This window comes from Pocillopora damicornis, chromosome 6 (assembly GCF_964200805.1).
Source record: "Pocillopora damicornis chromosome 6, jaPocDami1.2, whole genome shotgun sequence".
Classification (NCBI taxonomy): domain Eukaryota; kingdom Metazoa; phylum Cnidaria; class Anthozoa; order Scleractinia; family Pocilloporidae; genus Pocillopora; species Pocillopora damicornis.
Genome location: NC_142675.1, coordinates 19,416,816 through 19,438,366, shown reverse-complemented (window position 1 = coordinate 19,438,366; position 21,551 = coordinate 19,416,816). Strand labels below are relative to the sequence as shown.

Here is a 21,551-nt window from a genome sequence, read left to right as displayed (position 1 = left end):
CAGAGGGATCTTCAAAGATTAAACTGTCATTCCAGAGATTAAATCGCTCACTCTCGTAAACAATTTAGACGAGAAGGTTATAGTAAGCGCAAGAGCAAATCACGACAGATTAAGCACACAGGTGAGGATTGACTTAATATCAACATCTATAAACGGCTCAAGTAAGAGTCACATTACAGAATCGCGCCCATTGAAAAACGTCGCACGGGAAAAAGCAAATAAGCTAGAAAAGAGAAAGAGAGCATGCGTAACTTCACGCAGGCCTGTCAATCCGACTGTCAATCATGTAATCCCCCGTGTACGCAGTGTTCGAAAGTATTGTTTCTTGTGCAGACGACCGAAACGTAGCGCTTTTCATCGAAGAAGAATAGACGTAATTAGTGGCGTTATCTTGATTAGGTTATATTGTTTAAAAATCGGTCAGATGTAAAATTGAGAAGACCACAATTAGGATTCATGCGTTAAAAGCAACAATCCTTACTCAAGTGAAGACGGACGCTTGGAAACGCCAGCCTATAAAATGAGCGAAGAAAACAGTAACAACTCGGCGAGCAGCAATCAAACTGGAGAAGAAACCCCAAGTCTGAGTGAGGCTGAACGAACCTTTAAAGTTGTGTTCTATTCCTGTCTGTTCATTTTTGGATCGCTAGGAAACCTTCTGGTCGTCTTGGTTGTAAAAAGGAAATTAAAAAGCAGACGAACTATAAACGATTACTTCATTCTAAATCTGGCGGTGGCAGATTTAACTTTTTTATGGCTATCACTTCCTTTTTACACAAACGACCTTTATCGTCCGTTTAACAAGAATTTATTGTACTGTAAACTAATTTGGCCAATGATGTCGGTTACTTTATCAGTCAGCGTTTTCACCTTAACGTCCATGGCAGTTGAACGGTGTCGAGGAATCACAAACCCTTTGCAACCGAGAATCAAACTACAGGCCACATTGATATGGATTTTCCTAATATGGATCTTCGCCTTCTTGACGATTGTTCCTCTTATGATTGCGGCACGTTCGGGAGGTGTTCTATGTACCGAACGTTGGCCGAAGTTTTCATATCGCCAGGCCTACACTGCAGTACTATTTGGATTTCAGTACGTCCTGCCTCTAGCAATAATCGCTATTGCGTACCTTAGAATTATCGTACGTTTAATCACTTCCCGGTTACCAATGCGAACTACAATAAACTCTCGCGGTCAGGTCATCAGACAGAAGACCAGGAGCGAAAACATTCAAATCATTCGAACTCTAGCGGTTATTGTGACTCTATTCATGGCCTGTATGTTACCAAATCAAATTGCTTGGGTACTTTTAGATTTCGGAGGTGCTTCGTACGCTGGGCTCACAAAAGCTTTTTGGACATGTGCAGAAGCTTTGTTATTCCTTCACGCATGCGTAAACCCGATTGCATATGGTTCTTTAACCGGAAGGTTTCGTCAACGGTATGTTCGATTTTTCCGATCCATCTTCTGCTGCAAAGAAAGACGCTTAGCCCTTCCCAGCCTTTCTGATAACCGAACGAGCACGAGACATTCAAGAAAAAACCATAACGGTGTTATAGTGCACGGCTCTTTAAAATGCACAAGCATTATTGAAAATCCTGAAACCACACAACTAAACATGCAGTCTTCTCCTACTTTATCCATAACTGGGGAAAGAGCTCAGGTTGGAAACACTTTATCTGGTATATCTCCTCCTCAAATAGTAAATACCACGGATATAGATGTAACAAATACAATCGAAACAAGAGTTTGCGGGGCCAAAGAAGTTGCGAGTTTGTTTTATGCCAACTCTGCCTTGCAAACATCAGACGAAGAACAGAATGTTAAAGAAACAAGATTTTAATTGACGTCTGTACATGTTATTCCTACAATTTAAGGATCTTCTTTCAATGATATTTGATGAGTACGTTAACCACGAATAAGAGCTCGTTTAAAAGCCAGTAGTAAATCATAAATTAAATGGTAAAATAATTACGTGTCAACTACTGAGAGCCCAGTAACTCTTACACTTGGCTCAAGCATTATGCACCATTCCTATGAACTGATATCAAGTGTTGCGGCTGGTCGACGCGCAGCCGTCGTCTGGGTTCCCATACGGGACATCGAAATTTTCGTGCATGCGCGGTGGCAGCATCTTCGAATGGTACCACGTCACTAAATTGAAACCTCTCTATATCGTTAGGTTTTTCTCGATTTTGGTCTCAATGTTTCGTTAAAAACTATTAAGATATAGTGCGAAATTTTTCGACGCCGTCATGAAGGATTTTAGATTAAAAGTTTTGATTTTACACGTTTAGTCACCGTTCGCGGCAACATCTATAGACAAAGTCCCTTCTGGCTAATCACAACTGAGTTAAATTTGGTATCCTTAAACTGTACAATCTTGCCTTCGCCTCAGTCTGTGAACGCCGTTTCAAAGCTGGGGAAGATTCTCTTGCGAATGAAGTCAGCATTTAAAGTCAACAGTAATTTAAATAGGAGCTCATAAAATGAAGAACACCACGTCCTTGTCCGGGAAAAGGCGCAATTTTTGACGCAACACCCTGGCCCTACTTGTCTCTAATATTCACACCTCTTTTTACTACGTAGCAGTTTGAAGGAAGTGGGGATCTGGGAGTGCAATTTGACACCCATCTATTTTAACAAGAAAAGATTATATATAGTAATAATATATCCCATCATGCCACAAAATTCAAGTAAAAGACCATTGTAGCCTCCCCCACCCCCAATGGAAATTCTTTCCTACCCCTTAACCTTTCTTTTAGAGAGTAAAAGAAGGGGGACAATCGATTTGATGTCTCTCCTGAGTACAATTTTTAAATGGACATGCTAGTTTATGCAATCGTTTACCATGAATAATAGAATAAAAATTTTAGGTTCGTAGGGCTTTTGTAACAAATTGAACGTACGGGATACATAGGTCAATTCAGTTCTATTGGGAAACCGCCGGTAGACCAGGGGCTCGTTCTTTCTTGATGTATGTCCAAACTACTGCCGACTGACAGAGCTGAATAACATCTGCACATGCGCTACGCCTTGGCGCGGAAAAACATTGGAAACTGATTTTGAGTCGCTTGCATGTTTGTTTCTCCATTCCGTTACCTAGAGGCGTTGTTTTTCCTTACCGCATTATCTTCCTTTAAACTTTGAAAGAGCAACCCCCCCACCCCCCCCCCCCATAGAAAAATGTCCTCGACGACAACAAAATGCCTCGGTTTCAAATGCCAGTCACTTTTTAACTCGTTAATTGGGCATGCACAACACAAGTTATAGCGGGTAGTGGGAAAATGCGGTCGTTCGATCGCTCGTTTGGCTGTAAACATTATGCAAATGAGGTACGCTTGCTACCTACTTTTAAATTGCTGTCCATGTTTTTCAAAGCTCCTTGAATTCGTAAGACCTTTAAAAACAGTCTTATTTTGTGGACAGAAAATTTTGAAAGCTCAACTATTTACAGATTTTCTGTGCAAAATTGCACGCAATAGTTTGACTTGAATTTTTATTAAGTGCGTGTAATGACAGCAATAGAGTGGTTTAGCAAGAGGACGGGAACGTCATTTCAGAACGGCGCGCGCAGCAAAAATGCCGAGAAAAAAACTGGGTCGAGAACGCCGTCGCGTTGAGTAGAAAAGTGACTTAGCAGTCGTTTCAACGAACCGTCCACGTTATATTTGTTCTTGAATATCCTAACCTTGGCTCCTTAGAATCATTATCAGCTTTGAATTTTCGGTTTCATAGACCACTTGAAGGACAAAGAAATTATCCTCTTTGAGATTCACTCTAACAAGCACAAACCCAGGATAGTTTACTACAAGTGAGTTGTTAATATGAATCCACATGGGCCAGTAAACTTGCCCATGTGGGCAGTTAAATTATTCCATTCCAATTAAGACTAGAGTCTGCAGATTCATCTATCAAATTTTGAAGCCCACTAAATATTTTTTTCTATGATTTGTGATTTGTATCGCTGTCATTCCGTTTCGTGCTTCTAGATTTCAGCACTACTCGTTTTTCTTCATAATTTTGTAAAGTATAATTTGGAATTGAAATCGTCGCCGTTTTTTCCCTTGTTTACTGAATATTCTTCTCAATCAATACAGTACACCTCTTTTGAGCACCACCTTGAGTTGCATTGTATTTTGAACGGAGTTATCAGGAGTTATGGCGAAAACGTGTAGAGATAGAGTTGTTTACAATGAGTTCCCGTTTAACTACGAACGAATGAAATGCACTCAAACTAGTCACCAACGAAACGGTTAGACTGAGGGAATCAGACTTCGTTCCTGTTTTATTTTGTTTTTGTTTCATTTAATTTATTTAACGAATAAAGTCGTTCAAGACTGAATCAAATTAATAGATTTAGAAAGCCGTGCCAAAATCAAGTTGATTGTTATTTTTTTTTCGTAGATGACTTTCTTGTCTTAGTTTTCACCGGCGCTGATCGAAACCTAAAGACATAAAAAAGTGCAAACCCGAGCTATTCTCAAATTTTTTTTATCTCTGACTTCAATTCGCAGAACACTTTTTAATCACAGTTAAAACGACAATGACAACAAATAACACTGAATAATATAGCAGGTAACCTTCGTGTTGTTTCATTTTGATAAACTTCAACATGAAGCAAGTTTAATTTATTGATGAATTAATTCACGATAAAATTAACAGCGCCCGTTCTTAGAGGTTTCATACACGATTTGAGAAATGTATCAAAGAAAAGCCCTTACGTTGCTTAAAGCCACACTCAATCACAAAAGGTAACTGAGCACCCTACTTACACAATCTAAATGGCTAACACCCACGTAATCTAAATTTAGATCATTGGGTTCAAGCCGTCCTAAATGATCATCTAAGTCTTCCCAGTAGCTCATTAGATATGCATAAACATTTCAACCAATCTGATCCTTCACTCTTCGGTGGACGAGCCACTTCCAGCAGCAATTTCTCTTGAAAAAGTGGAATTTACCACAGTTCGGGCAAAGAACAAACATAGACTAGCCCATGAAAATTGTTCTGCACTTTGGCCAGGGTCTCTAAGTTTGTTCCCAGCAATTACAATCAAAATAAGGGCTTCAGCTGAAATAAAACTCCTGGAGTTTCTGTCCAGATAAATATCATTGTCTGTCAGCCCGTATTGTTTAAGCATTTCTTCTATTTGTTTATATGCTCCTTTTTTGCACTGTTTCTCATTAAAATAGCCAAAAGGACTAAGTCCCTTACGAGCATCCAGAAATATTTCTGAGCCAACTGTTTTAACTGGAGAAGACATGGGCCAACCAAAATCTGTGGTGTTCATTGCGTAGAAGTATTTCTGGAAATAAATGTGGGAAAAAAAAATTACCAAAAAGCTTCAAAATATCTTTGATGGAAACACAACTAGGGAGAATAAAGAAACTTACCAGCTTTTCAGCAACTTTACTTCTTAAGATTTATGTCCAGTAAACGTAAAAGCAATGTCGTATTTGGAGTACAAGTTAAGGGAAAGCTAATTTCGAAAATGCGAGGTCTTCAAATTATCAGAACTAAACTAACAGAATAATGTATGGAAAACCAAAAGCAAAACTACAAACCATCGGCAGTCCGAATGTTTATTTACATTAGGTTAAAATGACACAATCCGATGGTGCGATCACATTTAGCGATCTCTCTTCGAGGAAAGCAATTTCGTTTATGTTCGTAATAAACATTTATGGTCGAAAAAATTTAAAATAAAAAACATTCACTCACCTTGATAGAGCTCCAACGTGGACAGGATTGCTCGCGATCGCGTGGTTAGTATAAGCTTACGGATGAACACTTCACGCTCTTTTGATATGCAAACGCGGCCCTCGCTCTTTACCGACGAAAAGAGCATTTCGTCACTTTGAAACAATGCTAATTGCTCCAATTGTATCTCCATTGTCTCTAAACGGACGCAAAGCGAAATTTTACAACTCCCGTTTGGGAATTTGTCAATTCAGATCTAAAGCGACCGAAGTTGGCGGTGAGCGTTTGCAACCTCATTCCTAGGTCATTGCGCCCGCAAAGCATCATGGGTACCCCACTTTTCTCGGGCGACGCTTGATATGAGTTTAGTTATATTTCGTAAAGTCATAGCTCCCTTTGGAAATTAGTTAAATCGCACTCAGCTTCCGTAGTCTTTCGCCTCTTACTGCAAGAGACACACCATTAATCAGGTTTTCCCAAAGCTTATTTATTTATTCATTTTTTTATCTATTTGCTGAACGGCAATATTTAACCAAACTGGCTCAGATCAGCTGTAAGCTGGTTTAAATGGGGGCATGTAGATAGATTTCCCTTCCATGAGGTGTTTCTGCTAAGGCGTAATCCAGTTTTAAGGACGATTGTCTTCGGAAGTCAGATTTTATTGATCGTCAATACACCGCTTAATGTAGACGCCCTCACTCCTTTTATATCATATATATAAAGTCTCGCGGGCGAGGTTCATTTTCTTAAAATTTAATCTCGTGCATTTGCAGGTATCATTTAATTTCCCCTTGTGTACCATCAGTTCATTTTCCCTCGACCCCTTTGGTAAATTCTTAGCTAAGTCCATAGTTGGCTTCTCTTTCTTTTTAAGGGATTTAAGACCAAAGTTGTCCACGCTCACTTTTCTTGAACTGTGTTTGCAAAGGGAATGCTTCGTTCCAAATTCAAAGTTTTTCGGGATTCACGGATTGCTATTGATTTGACGTTTTCGCTTCGTGGAGAGGAGTATTTTAAAGCAGGAAATTTACAATTTATCGTAACTCTCACGCGCGTAACATTCGTAGTAAGTTTGATTTGTCCTTTGTATGATCAAGAAGATTTTGGCGACGTACATTTTAAGGCTTTTCATTTCATGATCAATATAAATTCCTCTAGGGAAAAGAAAGCGACTCGAAAACCACTCCCTCAATATGGTAATTTTTGCCGTGCGGCGAAGTGAAGGAACTCATTACAAAACAAAGCGAGTTTCCTTTCAATGTCAATGGTTTGTTACCTTTGATTTTTCTTTTCTTTTCGATCCACTCTTGATTTCGAGGTAAGTGACATTGATTACCTTTCGTTTCTCGATAAAAAGTGATTTATATTAGAAACCAAAAATATTAAAACTTTTGAGTCTTCGAGTTAATTTAAGAGCTTGACGATTTTCCATTTTATGATCCGTGTAAGCTTCATTTGTAGAACATCAGCAACTTTGATTCAAAAGCTATGGGCTTCAATAAGCATAACTCAACGCAAATGATGTAAAATCGTACACTTAGAACAGAAAGGAGTGTTTTCCTCCATCGCCAAAGGGTAATGCTCTTTTTCTTCACTTTCTTACTAAGTTAATGTTAATCCTAAGTCAAAGTAGATTGATCGATTCAGAGTGGCTTACAAGCTACTGAAGGAGGAAAATGAGGAAAAAATAAAAGAAGAAAACAGGTAACGGGAAAGTTATGGTCACGAGTTTTCCTAAAAATGGGTGCGAGTTGTTTAGTTATAACTTGGATATCTAAAGCGCTGTGAACTGCAATATGTAGTCTCTTATGTCTTTGAGATGCAAAACAACTTGTCCAAACCCTATAAATTATTAACTCCTTGTTTCCTATGTGACATCCCCGATTTTGATATTATTTATTATAATGGTTGCTATTTTTCTCTATGGTACAGATAGCAAAATCATTTGGGTGAGAAAACAACGATGAAGACTGCCGACCTTGTGCTCATTTTGGCCATAATGGTTTTATCGGTGACATCACGCTCAACTTATAAACACCCTCAGCTTAAATTGCCAGGTTAGAAGAAAGACTGAATTATTTTAACTTTCCTCGTGCGAACATAATTTGAATTTGAACTTATCTCAGCAATGACCGTATGCTCTCAGATAAAATCAGCAACCTATTCACTCCAAAGCTTAAACATGCATGTTTTAAAGCGGTTTTGTTAAACACGGTTTAAATTTTTTGTTTCCTCTTAGAAGCTGCTTTAACCCGTGTTTGTAGAATTCAAATGTAACACATTGAAAACACGAGTTAGCGTGAATACTTCAATATTAAATGGAATATTCAGTTTTCAGCACTCTGTTCCTGATTTTCATTTAGTTAAATTCGGTTTAACCCTGTAACTCCCAGATCAAATTTGTAATTCTCCTTACCGTCAACCATACAATTCTTATAATGTTAGTTCAGAGAATTTAGTATTGGATCAACTAATCATCCCCAAATTGATATTTTTCTTTATTCTCATCACTTATCTGGTTGATATTGTATTGATATTGTGAGGAGAAATGGGAGTGAAAGGGTTAACAATACATTTTTTGTTGGTTTGAATGGGGTACAAGTTGTCTAAAAAAAGGCATCACATGAAGTTAGTGACCGCTGCCTTTTGTAAAACGCTGAAAAAAGAACATCAACAAACAAACAAAGAGAAACAAATATTCAGGGCACAAAAAAGCCCCAAATAGTAAATGTAATCCTTTTTCTGATTATCTCCACATAGAAAAAGTCAGTGATCATGGGCGTCCTGTGCATTATTCTCATCCACATCTACGTGGCAGAGACGAACTGATGCCGAAGAACGCTGCTGCCACTGGCAAGGCTGACGAACCGAATTACCTTGACTATCAGGAAAACGATGATGACATAACTGATGGCTCCGCCAGTGGCATAACTGATGGCTCTGCCAGTGGCATAACTGATGGCTCTGCCAGTGGCATAACTGATGGCTCTGCCAGTGGCATAAGTGATGGCTCTGCCAGTGGCATAAGTGATGGCTCTGCCAGTGGCATAAGTGATGGCTCTGCCAGTGGCATAAGTGATGGCTCTGCCAGTGGCATAAGTGATGGCTCTGCCAGTGGCATAACTGATGGCTCTGCCAGTGGCTCAACTGATGACCCGAATTTCCTCGACATGATCGAATGTAAGCTCATTTTTCATTTATTCTTGCGCTAAGACGTGTGTCAGGCCTTACATTTTCTGTAAGGTTATATCTCAATCATGGGAAAATGGTCATGAAAAATATTGCTAGTTGAACGAAATAAGGCCTATGACAATCCAGTACTGAGCTGTAGTTAGGTACCAAAAGCGCGATTCTTGGCATGGGGCCATCTTACCCATTTAAGAGATTATAACTAACAGTTTACAGCCTCTTATCAGGACTGATTGCCTTTTTTAAATCAATTGGAATTTAAAAATTAGAAAAATTAATGTTTTGTGTAGGAATCAACCTCTAAAACTTTACTTATCAACTTCGTGTTATTTTTCAGGAAGAATGCGACAAGCTCAGGATTTCGAGGATTTTTTTTATATTCCATTACAGTTTTTGGATTGAAGAAGAAAAGCTTCCGATTTGTGAGATCATCAATCACTGAACAACTAAACACAGTAATCTGGATGGTCGAATAAATTCTTCTTTTAAATTGTGTGGAATTCAATTAGAGTGGAATTGTTATACTGCGAAATTATTGTGTAAGCAAGACTCAACGCGCCAGTGTCTTTAGCGTTCCGAACTGGGAAGTTGTGGAAACAATAGTTCCCACCATCTAATCCCTGTTCTTTAGCTTCTACCCTATTAGCCGTTTCTTGAAGTAAAAATCAATAAAATCTAATGGGAATTACTTGCATTCTTTTAGCTAATCCCCTTTGTTAATTGTCGGCTTAAAATACGTCCGTTATTTTTCTGTCTGTCTCATTTGCACGGAAGAAAGTCTTTGCGTAATCTCGTGATAGTTCTTACTTTATAGATAACAGTTTCTGAAAGCAAAAAAGCGAGCGTACAAAAGAAGATCACAGCACATTTATTTCATACCTTGTCAATTAATCAAATCATCTTGCGGAGAAACACTATATGTTGTATTTTTTCATAACATTTCTAAACATTGAATGGTAAAATGTGAAGGTTGAAAGGAGGAACGCTACACAGCTACACGTATGGCAATGGGAGGGGGGGTGGCCTGTTCTTTCCACCTAAGCAGCTTGGGGAGGGGAGGGAACAAGGGAACAAAAATACCTCTGCTAATAAAAGGTACATTGAGCGGTGATCTACACAAAAGTAAGCAAGATCAGAGCTAAATATATAAGGTGACTTTTTCCTGGAACAGTCTTTCCGTTTACTCTGTAGTCTATACTGAGACAAAAGCTGTCTTTCTTATTCCTGAGCTCGGTCTGTGCACAGTAACAGTTATTTCTTATTATTTTCGTCCTCTGAGATTTTTTCTCTCGTCCATAATTGACCGAGCCATGAATGCCATAAACCAGAGGAACCACAAAGAAAAGATCTGAAAAGTGATGGAAATTTTTGTGTGGTACAGACAGCGACAATCCTTTGTTTGAGAAATCAACGATGAAGACTGCCTACCCTGAGCTCATTTTGGCCTTAATGATTTTATCGGTGACATCACGCTCAAATTATAAACACCATCAACGTGAATTACAAGGTTAGAAGAAATTCATTTCGCAGAATTTCCTACCTGCGTTGCTGAGAATTCCGCACATGCTGGTTCAGTAATCTTGGACTGTATACTTTCTCTTGATTCAGGCTTTATTGACTATAATTCAGCATTACACGTTCCGTTCTGCGATCTATCTACTCTATTACAATATAACCTTAGGGTTACAAAAATGTTACATTTATTAGCTGAGGAAATCCCACACCCAGATGCGTAGTTCCGTGTGGGATTCAAGATTCACTCACGTTCTACAACGATCCGTAGGCACTAATTTTCCATTAAACATGGCTTTACTTGACAATCATGCTGCTAAGTTCCTACGCGCTTAAACGCCCTGCAAATACCTAATTTCATACATCAATACTGGCTGAACTAATTTGATTATCCTATGCCGCTCCCAATTACATGTCACTTCTAATTGTAATATTGACTCTGTGCTCTAACGGTAACGAAATTACAACTCAGTGAATACACAATAAAATTCATAATAAATCTAGGAAGTCAAATCCAAGCGTAAGACAAAATTTACCATTTTACGACCTTGTCTTCGACAAACAACTTGTAAGTTTTGGCCTATCAACTCAGTTAAGCCAAGTCTAACACGGGTGGGGAAAGCGGAAAACGGAGAATAGAGAGCTAGGACAGAAACGAACGCAAAATGAAGGCGTTGCCGCCAAAAATCATTTTGACGTTATTCGTTATAAATTTTTTTTTCATCCGTCGCATTTTCACTAAGTTGTTTGTTTTCATGTGCATTACTTCCACGATATTCTGTTACTTTTTTTTTTTTTTTTTTTATTTGCACAATTTCTCTATGTTTGTATCATCCGTATAAGTTCTTTACCGTAAACTTTATTCATTTGGATTTATCGTTTATCTGTGCTGGATCATTTTTCTCAATCGCTTTAAATCATTTTATATCGTTTTACACCAACCATTTTCTCCGGATCTCGTACAACGTTTGTTAGTGTCTTTTGTTGTCATTTTCATTTGTTTTCCCGTTTGCCAACTTCTTTACGTTCAATTGTAGTAACTTATTATTTGCAATTTTAATTTAGCAACCACTTCAATTGTTCTCTGCAATTTGCTTCGATTCTTCAGTTCGTTTCGTTTTGTTTTGAAGTATATTAAACAGCGTGTTCGTTTGGACATGTACGAGTATTTTTGGCCATCATAGAAGGATATTTTTTCCTTTTCCTTTTTTTTTAATATCATTAAAAATATCTCCATTATCTTTACCATACTTACATCTTACAATTCAATGAAGTACCAGAAAAGAAAAATAGGTAGTTATATTCTTTACTACAATTTGCAAAAACGTCGCGTTAAATCCTACGATAGTGTTATACCTAAACCTTTTCACGGCCAAGCGGTTGTACGAGATTAATCATACAAAATCTGGGGAAGAAAAGTAAAAGACATCTGTAAGTTACATACTTCTTGTCAATTGAAGGTTTCCATTGATAGTACGTTCAACTTAGTAAGTCCTCATTGATACGGCTTTTCTATTTCAGCTTCGTTAAGCTGCACTATTTTGATTTTAGTATATATGATATATACTAAAATAAATAGGTTCTTCATATCTATTACAACAGTATATACAGTGTTTCGCAATTAGTAAAAGGTGCGTGAGGCGGTCGTTATTAATGATACTATACATGAGATTTGCCTGCTTGGCTGCCAAGCCTTTGAACAGGAGTGAGGCCAAGGTTGACCTTTTTATGGTACAAACGTTGCTGATTTTCAAATGCAAATTTCTTTTTTTATCATGCTAACTAGATACTGGTCTCTATCTCAACAAGGTCACTTTCAGCCTCACTCCAAATCAAAGGTCTATTCCAATTTATTGCTGTAGGAGTCTCAAACCCATCCAGAGAGATTTCCTAGAACTCTGATACCACCGGATTTGAATCTTCTTCTTGGTGTCAATTTTAAGATCGTAGAGGAAGATGAGAAACCGAAAAGAGAGGTCGGAAAATAATGAACGAGAAACGAGTATCGGTGGATGAGAAGCAATAAAGAGGGTTCGAGCAAAAAAGAGAAAACTGGGAACGCAAAACGGTAAAGCGGGAAATTACAAAGTAAAAATCGGGGAAAATGCACAGGAAAACGAAGAATAGTCGATGGAGACGTAGAATAAAAGAACGAAAATGGCCATCAAAAGGGAATTTCTTCGTCCAGACGTTTGTAATGAAATACGTTAATTTGCTTTTATTTTCAGGGAATAAAGACACATTTTGAATTTTTGGAAAATTAATTAGAAAAATGAATCACTTACACTAGCCATTTCGATGCATTAAAACTTTTCAACACTTTTCCTATTGGGTCCTCAGACACTTTGCTTTCAAGGTTAAGGAGGGTGGCATGGAAAAAGAAACAGCACGCGACGAAGGGGCGCAATTATGTGATAAAACCTTGATAACGCCACGGTGGCCATCATCTACTGTGTTTTTACTTGAGCATACGGTCTGGATATCGCTTTAGTCAGAACCCGCAAATCGGCCAAAAACTACAAATTGTCAGTTCAAAAGCATCCAGAGTCCATCCCTCTTGATTTGTTAGTGTCTTATTGTCTTGATTTTGACATGATTCCGACTTGATGCTCGCAACACACCTGAGACATCTTATCTGGTAGCGATGTAACCTTCGTGGTCGACTGAATTTCGAAGGATAAGCTTCTGTGGGAGAATTTCTTCGAGAGAAGGCATTAAAAATTAACTAAGGCCTTGAGATGAACTTTTTTTAGCTAATTCTGATAAACCTCTTCTCGTACAAGCACACATTTATGGTCATGTATATCCTCGTTAAATATGTGATGAAGAATTTTAGAGATCGATTGAAAGATGTTGACTTACGATAGTATAAGTCGCAAAGAGAGAGTTTGATCCTCAGTGAAAGAAAACTGATTATCTCCCAATTACTCATGAAAAACCCTTTAAAAAATAAGAAATTATCAGAAATGTAAAAACCACAACACTAAAAATGGGTGTACGCAACTCAACACTACATTATATCATCAAATTAAGAGAGAAAAAAAATATATAGTTGTTTTATTTTTTTTCCTCCCAACTAAAAGCGAGTTATTGTAGCATCTTTGGTACAAGAGACCAATTTGGTTACAAGTTATAATTATATATTGTAGATATATAAATATTTTCGTAATTCATGCAATAATTCTATTATCTCCTTACAATAATTGAGTTTTATGCATGCATTGTGTTTTCAATTTTTCATAGCAGGGCCCCCCTTGTTGGTAATTTATTATCTGTTCAGTCTGTTCAGCATGTTTTTGTTTTTCACCGAGGGTTGTATTTTTCTTGAAAATTCACAGTTCTATTGTTGTCCACGGCTTTGTAATCTTTGTTGTAGCCGTGGACTTAGAAAGAAGAAGGACAAAGCCTCTAACAAAACCAGTAACGCAAAACGTTTGTTGGACGTTTACACACAGAATATGACATTTATTTAGAATTTACTGGGATTTAATTCGGCGAGAAATTGCAATGAATTCGGGTTACCTTCATTAAAAAGTCGTAGTTTAAAATAAGTCAGACTTACGATCTCGTGTCTGGGGAATGTAAACAGAAAGATGACGATAACACGGTAGAGAAGTGAGCTCGTTAAGCAGTAAATGTATTGTGAGTTAAATACTTAGTTGTTTCTGCCTGCGACATAATTTAAACCTGGAAGGAAGTACTTGGGATGTAATAAATGAAGTAATCCGGCTTTGGAAATTAGTATTTTGTTTTTAAACGTACTTGCATTATTTAAAGTCGAGATGGCTTTGAAAACAATATTCGAAATAAGGTTGCTGATATTCTCTGATGCAAAGTCGAGAAACTACCGCACGAAGAAGAGCGAAGTCGCCCAAAGATTCGCATTTCGCAACACTCTAAGAAATTAGCTTGGTCAAACTGATTAGCGAAGCCCTTACCACCACGAGCACTTTCTTGAGTTACCACGATAAAGCACTTGTCTTGTAAACGAAGGAGAAAATCTGGTGGTTCGCTTGGACGCCTTTCCTCGAGGAAAAGAGACATAGATTCGCCACCAGCGACAACTGGATTAAATAAAGAAAATCAAATTACATCTGTTAAAATCTGCGCTCTTATCCATGTACGGCATTCGCTCTTTCCAGTAGCGCCTGAGAGACTTCATCCTGACATCGTAGACGTACAGTTTGGCTTCTGTAGTGTACTTGATCATCTTCACGGGCATCTTCGCCTCTCTGTGCTTTTATTTCCAACATTTCCGCATAATAACGCTGCCAGGATTTGCGAAATTCCGTGAACAATACAGGGGTAAAACAGAACATGGCTACAGTGCCTCCAATACAACAAAATGTGCCCACCAACTTTCCTATCGCTGAGGTCGGAACGAAGTCTCCGTATCCTACGCTTGAAAGGGTTATTATGGTGAACCAGAATGTCGCCGGAATACTAGTGAATTGAGAGCTTTCCCCTTCGCCCTCGGAAAAATACACGAAGCTGGAAAAAAAAATTGTGTTAAACACTATACACAATACGAACAAGCTCATATGCTCGCGACTGTCCACAATTGTTTCAAACAGAAGTCGTATGCTGACGCTATATCTTTTCAGTTTAAGTAGCCTCGCTAAGCGAAGACAACGCAAAATCTGATCTGGTACCACATGACTTGCATCCTGACCCGTAACGTTCTTAACGACTATTTTCACGTACAATGGTGACAAGGCAGTAATTTCCACTAAAAAACTAAAGGAGATCACGAATTGTGCGATCTTTGGTGCGCACAATGAACGGAGAATCAACTCCACGGTAAACCATATAGTAAAGACCACCTCAACAGATGACCAAACAATATCATAATCCACAGCTTCCATTGTTGAATTCCCTTCCTGATTGTGAAGCTGGTCCGGTTTCTTCGGTAATTCTGGCAGTGACTCTAGACACAAAGAAACCAGCGATAGAACGGTCAGTATCAACGAAAACTTTGTGTACGTTCTCTCCGCCGGAGTAATTGGTTGATCGAAAAAACGCCATACGTTTCTTCTTGTCCTATTGAACTTTCGCAAGCACGGCAAACTTTCGGTCGCTTTCCGTCTCGCTGCTGCAGCAAGTTGTGCATCGAGTTCTTCATCGGAATCTTCGTAAAAGCCATCGAGTTGGAAGAACTTTAATTCCGAAGAGAATATCTCATACGAAACAGTTTCCGGCTTGGAGAGGATTCCATTTGACTGATAATAAAAAAGTATCGAGTTAAAAACTGCCTTATCTCTATCAAAATAATATTCTCGCCGAATCGGATTGTAAAATCGGTTCCTTTTAGTTTGAGACCCCAGCAAGGTCCTCGGAAAGCGAGACAAAGTGTGTTCAAATGTTTCGAACATCTCGCCGCGCACGTTAATCTTAACTTTTTGTTGAAGCACAACATTTTGCCCGTTTTCTGCCCTCGAATTTTCCGCTGCATTAAGTTTAGAGCGTATTGACATCCTCTGACAATAATAATAGAACGGTTTTAAGCCCGGCTGTTACAAATCAAAGGCTTTTTCTTTTTCTTAAAGGGATACGCTAAGACTGATGACAATAATCGCCAGGCGCATACTGTAGCCGCTACCAGTCTGACGTTGTTTTCACCAAAGTCTCAATTATCCTTAACAACAGAGTTTGCAAAGTTATGACTCTTTTTGTAAGTCAATTTGAGTTTGTATTTGTTGAATACGATAAATAATTAAGTGCGGAACGAGCATTTATTTGAAATGGCCAGATGTTTTGGCCGTGTTTTCGAACGACCCACGGCATAAAAGCAAACTTTTATTGCTCTCAAAATCATAACCGCATAATCGGATGATCTTTCTCTGAAAAAAAATGAGGTTACCTTGAAGAGTTCCGACACGACATCTTTTTGCGGTAACGCAAGCAACCCACGATTCGTTTGGAAAATTTCTCGTAGCCTGACAGGAAGACCGAGAATGTAAAATATTAAATTATGCATCGTAAACAAATTTCTGTCAACCCCCTATCGCGAGTTCAAAATCTTTCGTGTTAAAACTGTTATAAAATCCCAGAAAGTCAAAAAATGAAAATCAGGCGATTCAGATTAATTTTCGGAATTGCAATTTAAGGAGTTGGCTATTCGAAAGCCTCTCGCAGAAACTTTTAAACCGACCGCAAAGTTTGCCGTTTTTCCCGGCATCTAATCTAAGTATGTTCTGTCTTAATTAACGATGTGGAAAAAGTTTTTAACACAAAACGAACGATCTTAATATGTTCGGCGATTAAGAAACTGATAACTTCTGGCAACTTTTTGCTGTTATTTTTGTAACTTTTCAGTCCCGCTTTTCATCCGTTTACTTGCAAGTTAAAGAGAAATTTGATTATGCCAAAATATTGTTAGAAATTTAGTGCCGGTCAGGTGCTGAAACCCTACGCACGAAAAAAATTACAAATGACTTCAGATTTGTTGACAATACAATATTTGTTCCTGACTGAGAAAACAGAAAACAGCTATTTATGTAATTGTTCGAGATCTTCACTTGCTTTTGTGGTAGCTGACATGTTTTTGAAAAGTTACGATTTTATTCGCGGACGAAAATGCGACCCAGGTGGATTGAAAGTTCAAACGAATATGTAGGGCAGTTTTAAAAAATCTAGCAATTAACTTTCTCTAAATTGAATAATATATTAAATCACGATATAGGCTCTGGCTAAAAAAAAATATATGTATTCTTTTGAGTCACTTTTATGAAGAACTTTGGGTTATAAACAAGGCAGGATTCAATTCAGTCTCATCAGAATGACATCAAACAAGAGAAGAGATAACTAGGAGACCGGACCCACATATGGATTTATTCCCTAGGAAATCATCATTGAGTTATTTTTAGATCACTTCCGTTTTCTTATCTCTGATCTCTATGCTAGTCTAAGAAAAACCAACTAAGCGCCACGAAGTTTTGCACATCTCGACATGCCGTCATTCTCGTGTGCGACATGCGTCTTTTCTTTTCTTTTTCTCCTGGGCGTCTTATAGGCGGACGAAGGAAGCGCGAGGGGAGCGCGAAGAGCAATTCTCACGCAAGAAGAGGAACGTGAATGACTGTTCTGTTCAGAGCGGAGAGGAAGGATGGGCGATGACAAACGAGCGGTTCGCTCGATAAGTGATGCGGAGTAAGACCAGCACGAGCACTCAAGTTGAGTTCCCAGTGCATAATCCAGGTGGATAAATTTTCCTTCCGACCCTGAACTGAGAATTTATTTTTCTTTCTACTCCTCCACTTACGTATGTATCGATCTGTGCATTCTCCCCACGCTCTCTTCGCATTTGCTCGGCCTCCATTTGCCTGAAGCCTCTCCCAACAATTGTTTGTTTTCTACCAAAATTTTCAAGTAGCGCACAAGGCATCTATGATTGTAACATTATTCCCGGTTGAGGCCTGATACCTCGAGTCTCTAAATAACTGGAGAGAAACTTCCATGGTTTAGCATTGGATTGACTGAAGCTTTGTCTGTCTCGTCATCTATTCTCTGAAGTAGCATCTAGACACTCTTCTTCTGTATAGCTCCATTCCATTAACATTCAGGGCAAAAACTGTAAATTCATAAAAGTATGTGGAGTTTCAGCCGTTGGCTATCAGATTAAAAAAAAAAAACACTCCCAGTAACGCAGCTGGTAACTAAAAATAGATTAACATCGTTAAGTTTCATGAATGAGAGTTAGTCACTTGCAATTTGGTCTTTTGATAGGCCCACGCTCCAACGACGTCAACCAAAAGCTTACAAGTCTTTAACTTTGCAACATAACATTTTCCTCAGGAATTAATGCCTTCTTTTACTTTGTTTCTCCAAACCGTCTACGGAAGGAAAGAATTTCCCCTAAGATAAAAATAGTCCTCATAGAAAGAAAAAGGAATCGTTCAAGAAGTAAACAATAACAAATTCACGTCAATTCAAATTATGGCAGAAATTGCGGGGTGTATTATGCGAACGCAAGCTCATAGAAATGTCTGTAATTTGTGAATTTTTAAAAGTCTACAGGCGTGATGCGTTAATTTTCGATTTAGTGTTCAAAGCAGGCTGTTGATTACCAATCACGTTTGATGAACAGAATGTTAATAAAGTATTATATTTTCTCCCATTCTGTTGTCACTTCCAGTGTGGATTGCAACGTTTAGATGGCTTAAAATTCGTTAGTTAATCAACCAATTTTCCTAAGATGATATTTTATCCTTCCTCTCATTACCTTTCTGCTTGAAAATGAATGGATATTTCAAAGAGAATTCCCTTTTGTTCACCGCAAGGAGTGGAAGAGTTAAGTCGGTTGCGAGCCAACTGAAACTTATCCTGTTGTCCGCGTATGAGGCGACTTGTAGTATTGCTTCTCCTCTTGGACGGAACGCCACCTCAGAAATAATTCTTTTGACGGTTTACTGCTACCTATCTATTTCTCTTTATCAGAGAGAAGCACTGCGTAAAAGTAACTTTCTTGCTATAGATCACGTAACTCTGATGACCCAGCCTGGTCTCCAACCAAGCCAGGATTCAGGGTCGCGAGGGACTGGCACTACCACTAGGAGGGGACGAAGTGAAGGGAGAAGAGAGTAAGGAGATGTCTCTATATTTAAATTATTTGCGTCATTGGTGCTTATAAAAAGCACGGCCATTCCTGCTTTCCCTTTTCGTTTTAACCCGCGTTTTTAATGCATTTTGACCGAAGCATTTACATCAGTGGACTCTTGGCCGCTCAAGCTTCAACGCCCAACTTAAGAATAAGAAAAAAAGCATTGTGACCATCGATCCCAGTCGCAATCTAGACAAGGGGGTAGGTATCTGTTGATTTTTCAATTAAATGGTTACGTGATACTTCTAAAATTTTATGAAGTAATTCCTTCTAATCTTTAAGCATAAATTTTTATGCGCATTTGAACATTGTATAGAATTTTCGCATTATAAATGTCCTATTATTAAAAAATGTCACTTAAAAAATCATTCTTTTATCATTTTGACCTCTATAGAAAATTAAATGTCCTGAACGTTTTAAAATATAAATTTAAGGCTGTGTTCTAGCGGTTGCGTAATTTTTCGTTCATATAAGTTCAAATTTCCTCGTGCAAGACCCCGCGAAACGAATGTGCCTCCAAGCTTATTTGGAAACTTGAAATATATGTAGCATAGATCACCACTTATCGCAGCGTTCACGTAAACGTGGTAATTCATGGTTTTACAAATAGCTCTTAAACAAAAATTTTTTTCCCTTTTTTTTCCTTTTTCCGAGCCAAGATTTTGCCCTTCAAAATTCCTTTGTTTAGCAATTGAGGTAAGTGTTTAAACAGTTCCTAAGTGATGGCGATAAAGACTAAAAATCAAGGCTTTTTAGATTTATTTTAGAAATACCATCTCAATACTTCTCTTGATCACAGATGTATCTAAGGCAGCGCTGTTGCGTCAGCAGCCGCGCCTAAGTATTTAACGCCTAACTATATTAGTATTCAGCCGTTAAAACTAAATAATTAAATGAGAAAGCAGGAAAGGTAATTAAATGACTAACAAATATACTCAGCTCTCTCTACTGGACCAAGATAACATTATTTTGAGTGGATAATGATAATATAATAAGTCATTTCCGAGTTCACGAGGTTCAGAGATCTGGTGTTGAAATTAAGGCGCGAGAACGAGGATAAGCACCAACTCGTCCTAATCGGTAAAAAGAAAAAGGGGCCGTGATGGTGGAAATGAAAAATTCGAGCACTTAATGACTAACCTCTTTGAAAATTCTAATTTATTAATTTTAAAGAAAACATTCAAATAGCCCTCTAATTGTTCTCAACAATTTTTTTAACCCATCACTTGTTTATGAAACGAATAAAATTTGGTTTTATCTCATTCTTTAGGCGACATGTATCACTTACTTCGTCATCATCTATTTATTCTCTTATATTAAATTTACCTCTGAACCCTTTTGAAAGAAATCGTGGATATCGATAATCGCCGCTGATAAATTTCTCTACTACATAATAATCATTAAATTCTTTTTCAAAAAATGAATTTTCCATTTCCAATTTTCCATTCCCCATTCCCTATTTTCCATTTTCATTCTCCACGCTCCACGCTCCACGCTCCACGCTCCACGCTCCACGCTCCACTCTCCACTCTCCACTCTCCACTCTCCATGCTCCATTCTCCACTCTCCACGCTCCACTCTCCACGCTCCACGCTTCACGCTCCATTCTCCACTCTCCACTCTCCACTCTCCACTCTCCACTCTCCACTCTCCACTCTCCACTCTCCACTCTCCACTCTCCACTCTCCACTCTCCACTCTCCACTCTCCACTCTCCACTCTCCACTCTCCACTCTCCACTCTCCACTCTCCACTCTCCACTCTCCACTCTCCACTCTCCACTCTCCACTCTCCACTCTCCACTCTCCACTCTCCACTCTCCACTCTCCACTCTCCACTCTCCACTCTCCACTCTCCACTCTCCACTCTCCACTCTCCACTCTCCACTCTCCACTCTCCACTCTCCACTCTCCACTCTCCACTCTCCACTCTCCACTCTCCATTCTCCATTCTCCATTCTCCATTCTCCATTCTCCATTCTCCATTCTCCATTCTCCATTCTCCATTCTCCATTCCCCATTCTCCATTCTCCATTCTCTATGCTCATCCTTCCGGCCGGTGAAGTTTACCATACGGATTCTCGTTCCGAAAATTACAGATTCATGTTTCTGTTTTGTTTCGTCTTTTTTCGTTCAGCAAATTACTGTAAACCCTCGCTATGAAACAGCAAGGAAAAAAACAACGATTAAATGATGACATAAAGGCAACTGAGGCCAGGCTGCATGCAGACGCCGAACGAGAACTCTGGAAAGTTAGCGAAGTCGTACGTCCAAGCATTCAAAATTTTAGGTACTGAAAATTTGCCCTCACTTGTTTTTAATTTCTCCTCCAACAGCTTTTTGCGGTCTTCGGCAGCAGAGGCTAGTTTGATCTGCTTTATTTCTGCGACTTTTCTTGCATGAATCGGACAGTTCTGCTTTTTTTTTCTTTGATACCGTCACTTAGCTCAATACCTCTCCCACAAATAATTTTTTACCCTCCCACACTGAATTTTGAGAAATTTTCGCTAATTTTCACTACCACAGCTCTTTATTCTTTATACCCGC

General features: G+C 38.6%; 3 protein-coding genes and 1 long non-coding RNA gene across 4 annotated transcripts; 2 read left to right on the top strand and 2 right to left on the bottom strand.

The window, feature by feature from the left end:
• The first annotated feature begins 62 nt into the window (after positions 1–62).
• Positions 63–2,789, top strand: LOC113672585 (galanin receptor type 1-like). Its single transcript, XM_089208721.1, has one exon. It carries the CDS (start codon positions 521–523, stop codon positions 1,844–1,846), a length of 1,326 nt encoding a protein of 441 aa, XP_089064847.1. The 5' UTR covers positions 63–520; the 3' UTR covers positions 1,847–2,789.
• A 1,807-nt stretch (positions 2,790–4,596) lies between these two features.
• Positions 4,597–6,041, bottom strand: LOC149044328 (uncharacterized). The gene is made up of 2 exons (XR_016187415.1): positions 5,728–6,041; positions 4,597–5,311 (listed from the first exon to the last, which is right to left on the bottom strand). It is a non-coding gene; the product is annotated as an uncharacterized LOC149044328 (long non-coding RNA).
• Positions 6,042–7,625: 1,584 nt separating this feature from the next.
• LOC113685098 (uncharacterized) lies at positions 7,626–9,515 on the top strand. The gene is made up of 3 exons (XM_089210125.1): positions 7,626–7,763; positions 8,467–8,886; positions 9,233–9,515. Coding segments are annotated over exons 1-3 (516 nt in total). The 5' UTR covers positions 7,626–7,669; the 3' UTR covers positions 9,235–9,515.
• A 3,920-nt stretch (positions 9,516–13,435) lies between these two features.
• LOC113685083 (potassium voltage-gated channel subfamily A member 2) lies at positions 13,436–16,163 on the bottom strand. The gene has a single exon (XM_027202546.2). It carries the CDS (start codon positions 15,879–15,881, stop codon positions 14,520–14,522), a length of 1,362 nt encoding a protein of 453 aa, XP_027058347.2. The 5' UTR covers positions 15,882–16,163; the 3' UTR covers positions 13,436–14,519.
• Between the last annotated feature and the right edge of the window lie 5,388 nt (positions 16,164–21,551).

Excerpts from the sequence above, each read along its gene's own strand:
- LOC113685098 (XM_089210125.1), top strand. The coding sequence starts at position 7,670 with ATGAAGACTGCCGACCTTGTGCTCATTTTGGCCATAATGGTTTTATCG. Across the intron at positions 7,764-8,466 it reads CCCTCAGCTTAAATTGCCAG|AAAAAGTCAGTGATCATGGG; the intron begins GTTAGAAGAAAG and ends ATCTCCACATAG.
- LOC113685083 (XM_027202546.2), bottom strand. The coding sequence starts at position 15,881 with ATGTCAATACGCTCTAAACTTAATGCAGCGGAAAATTCGAGGGCAGAA.
- LOC113672585 (XM_089208721.1), top strand. The coding sequence starts at position 521 with ATGAGCGAAGAAAACAGTAACAACTCGGCGAGCAGCAATCAAACTGGA.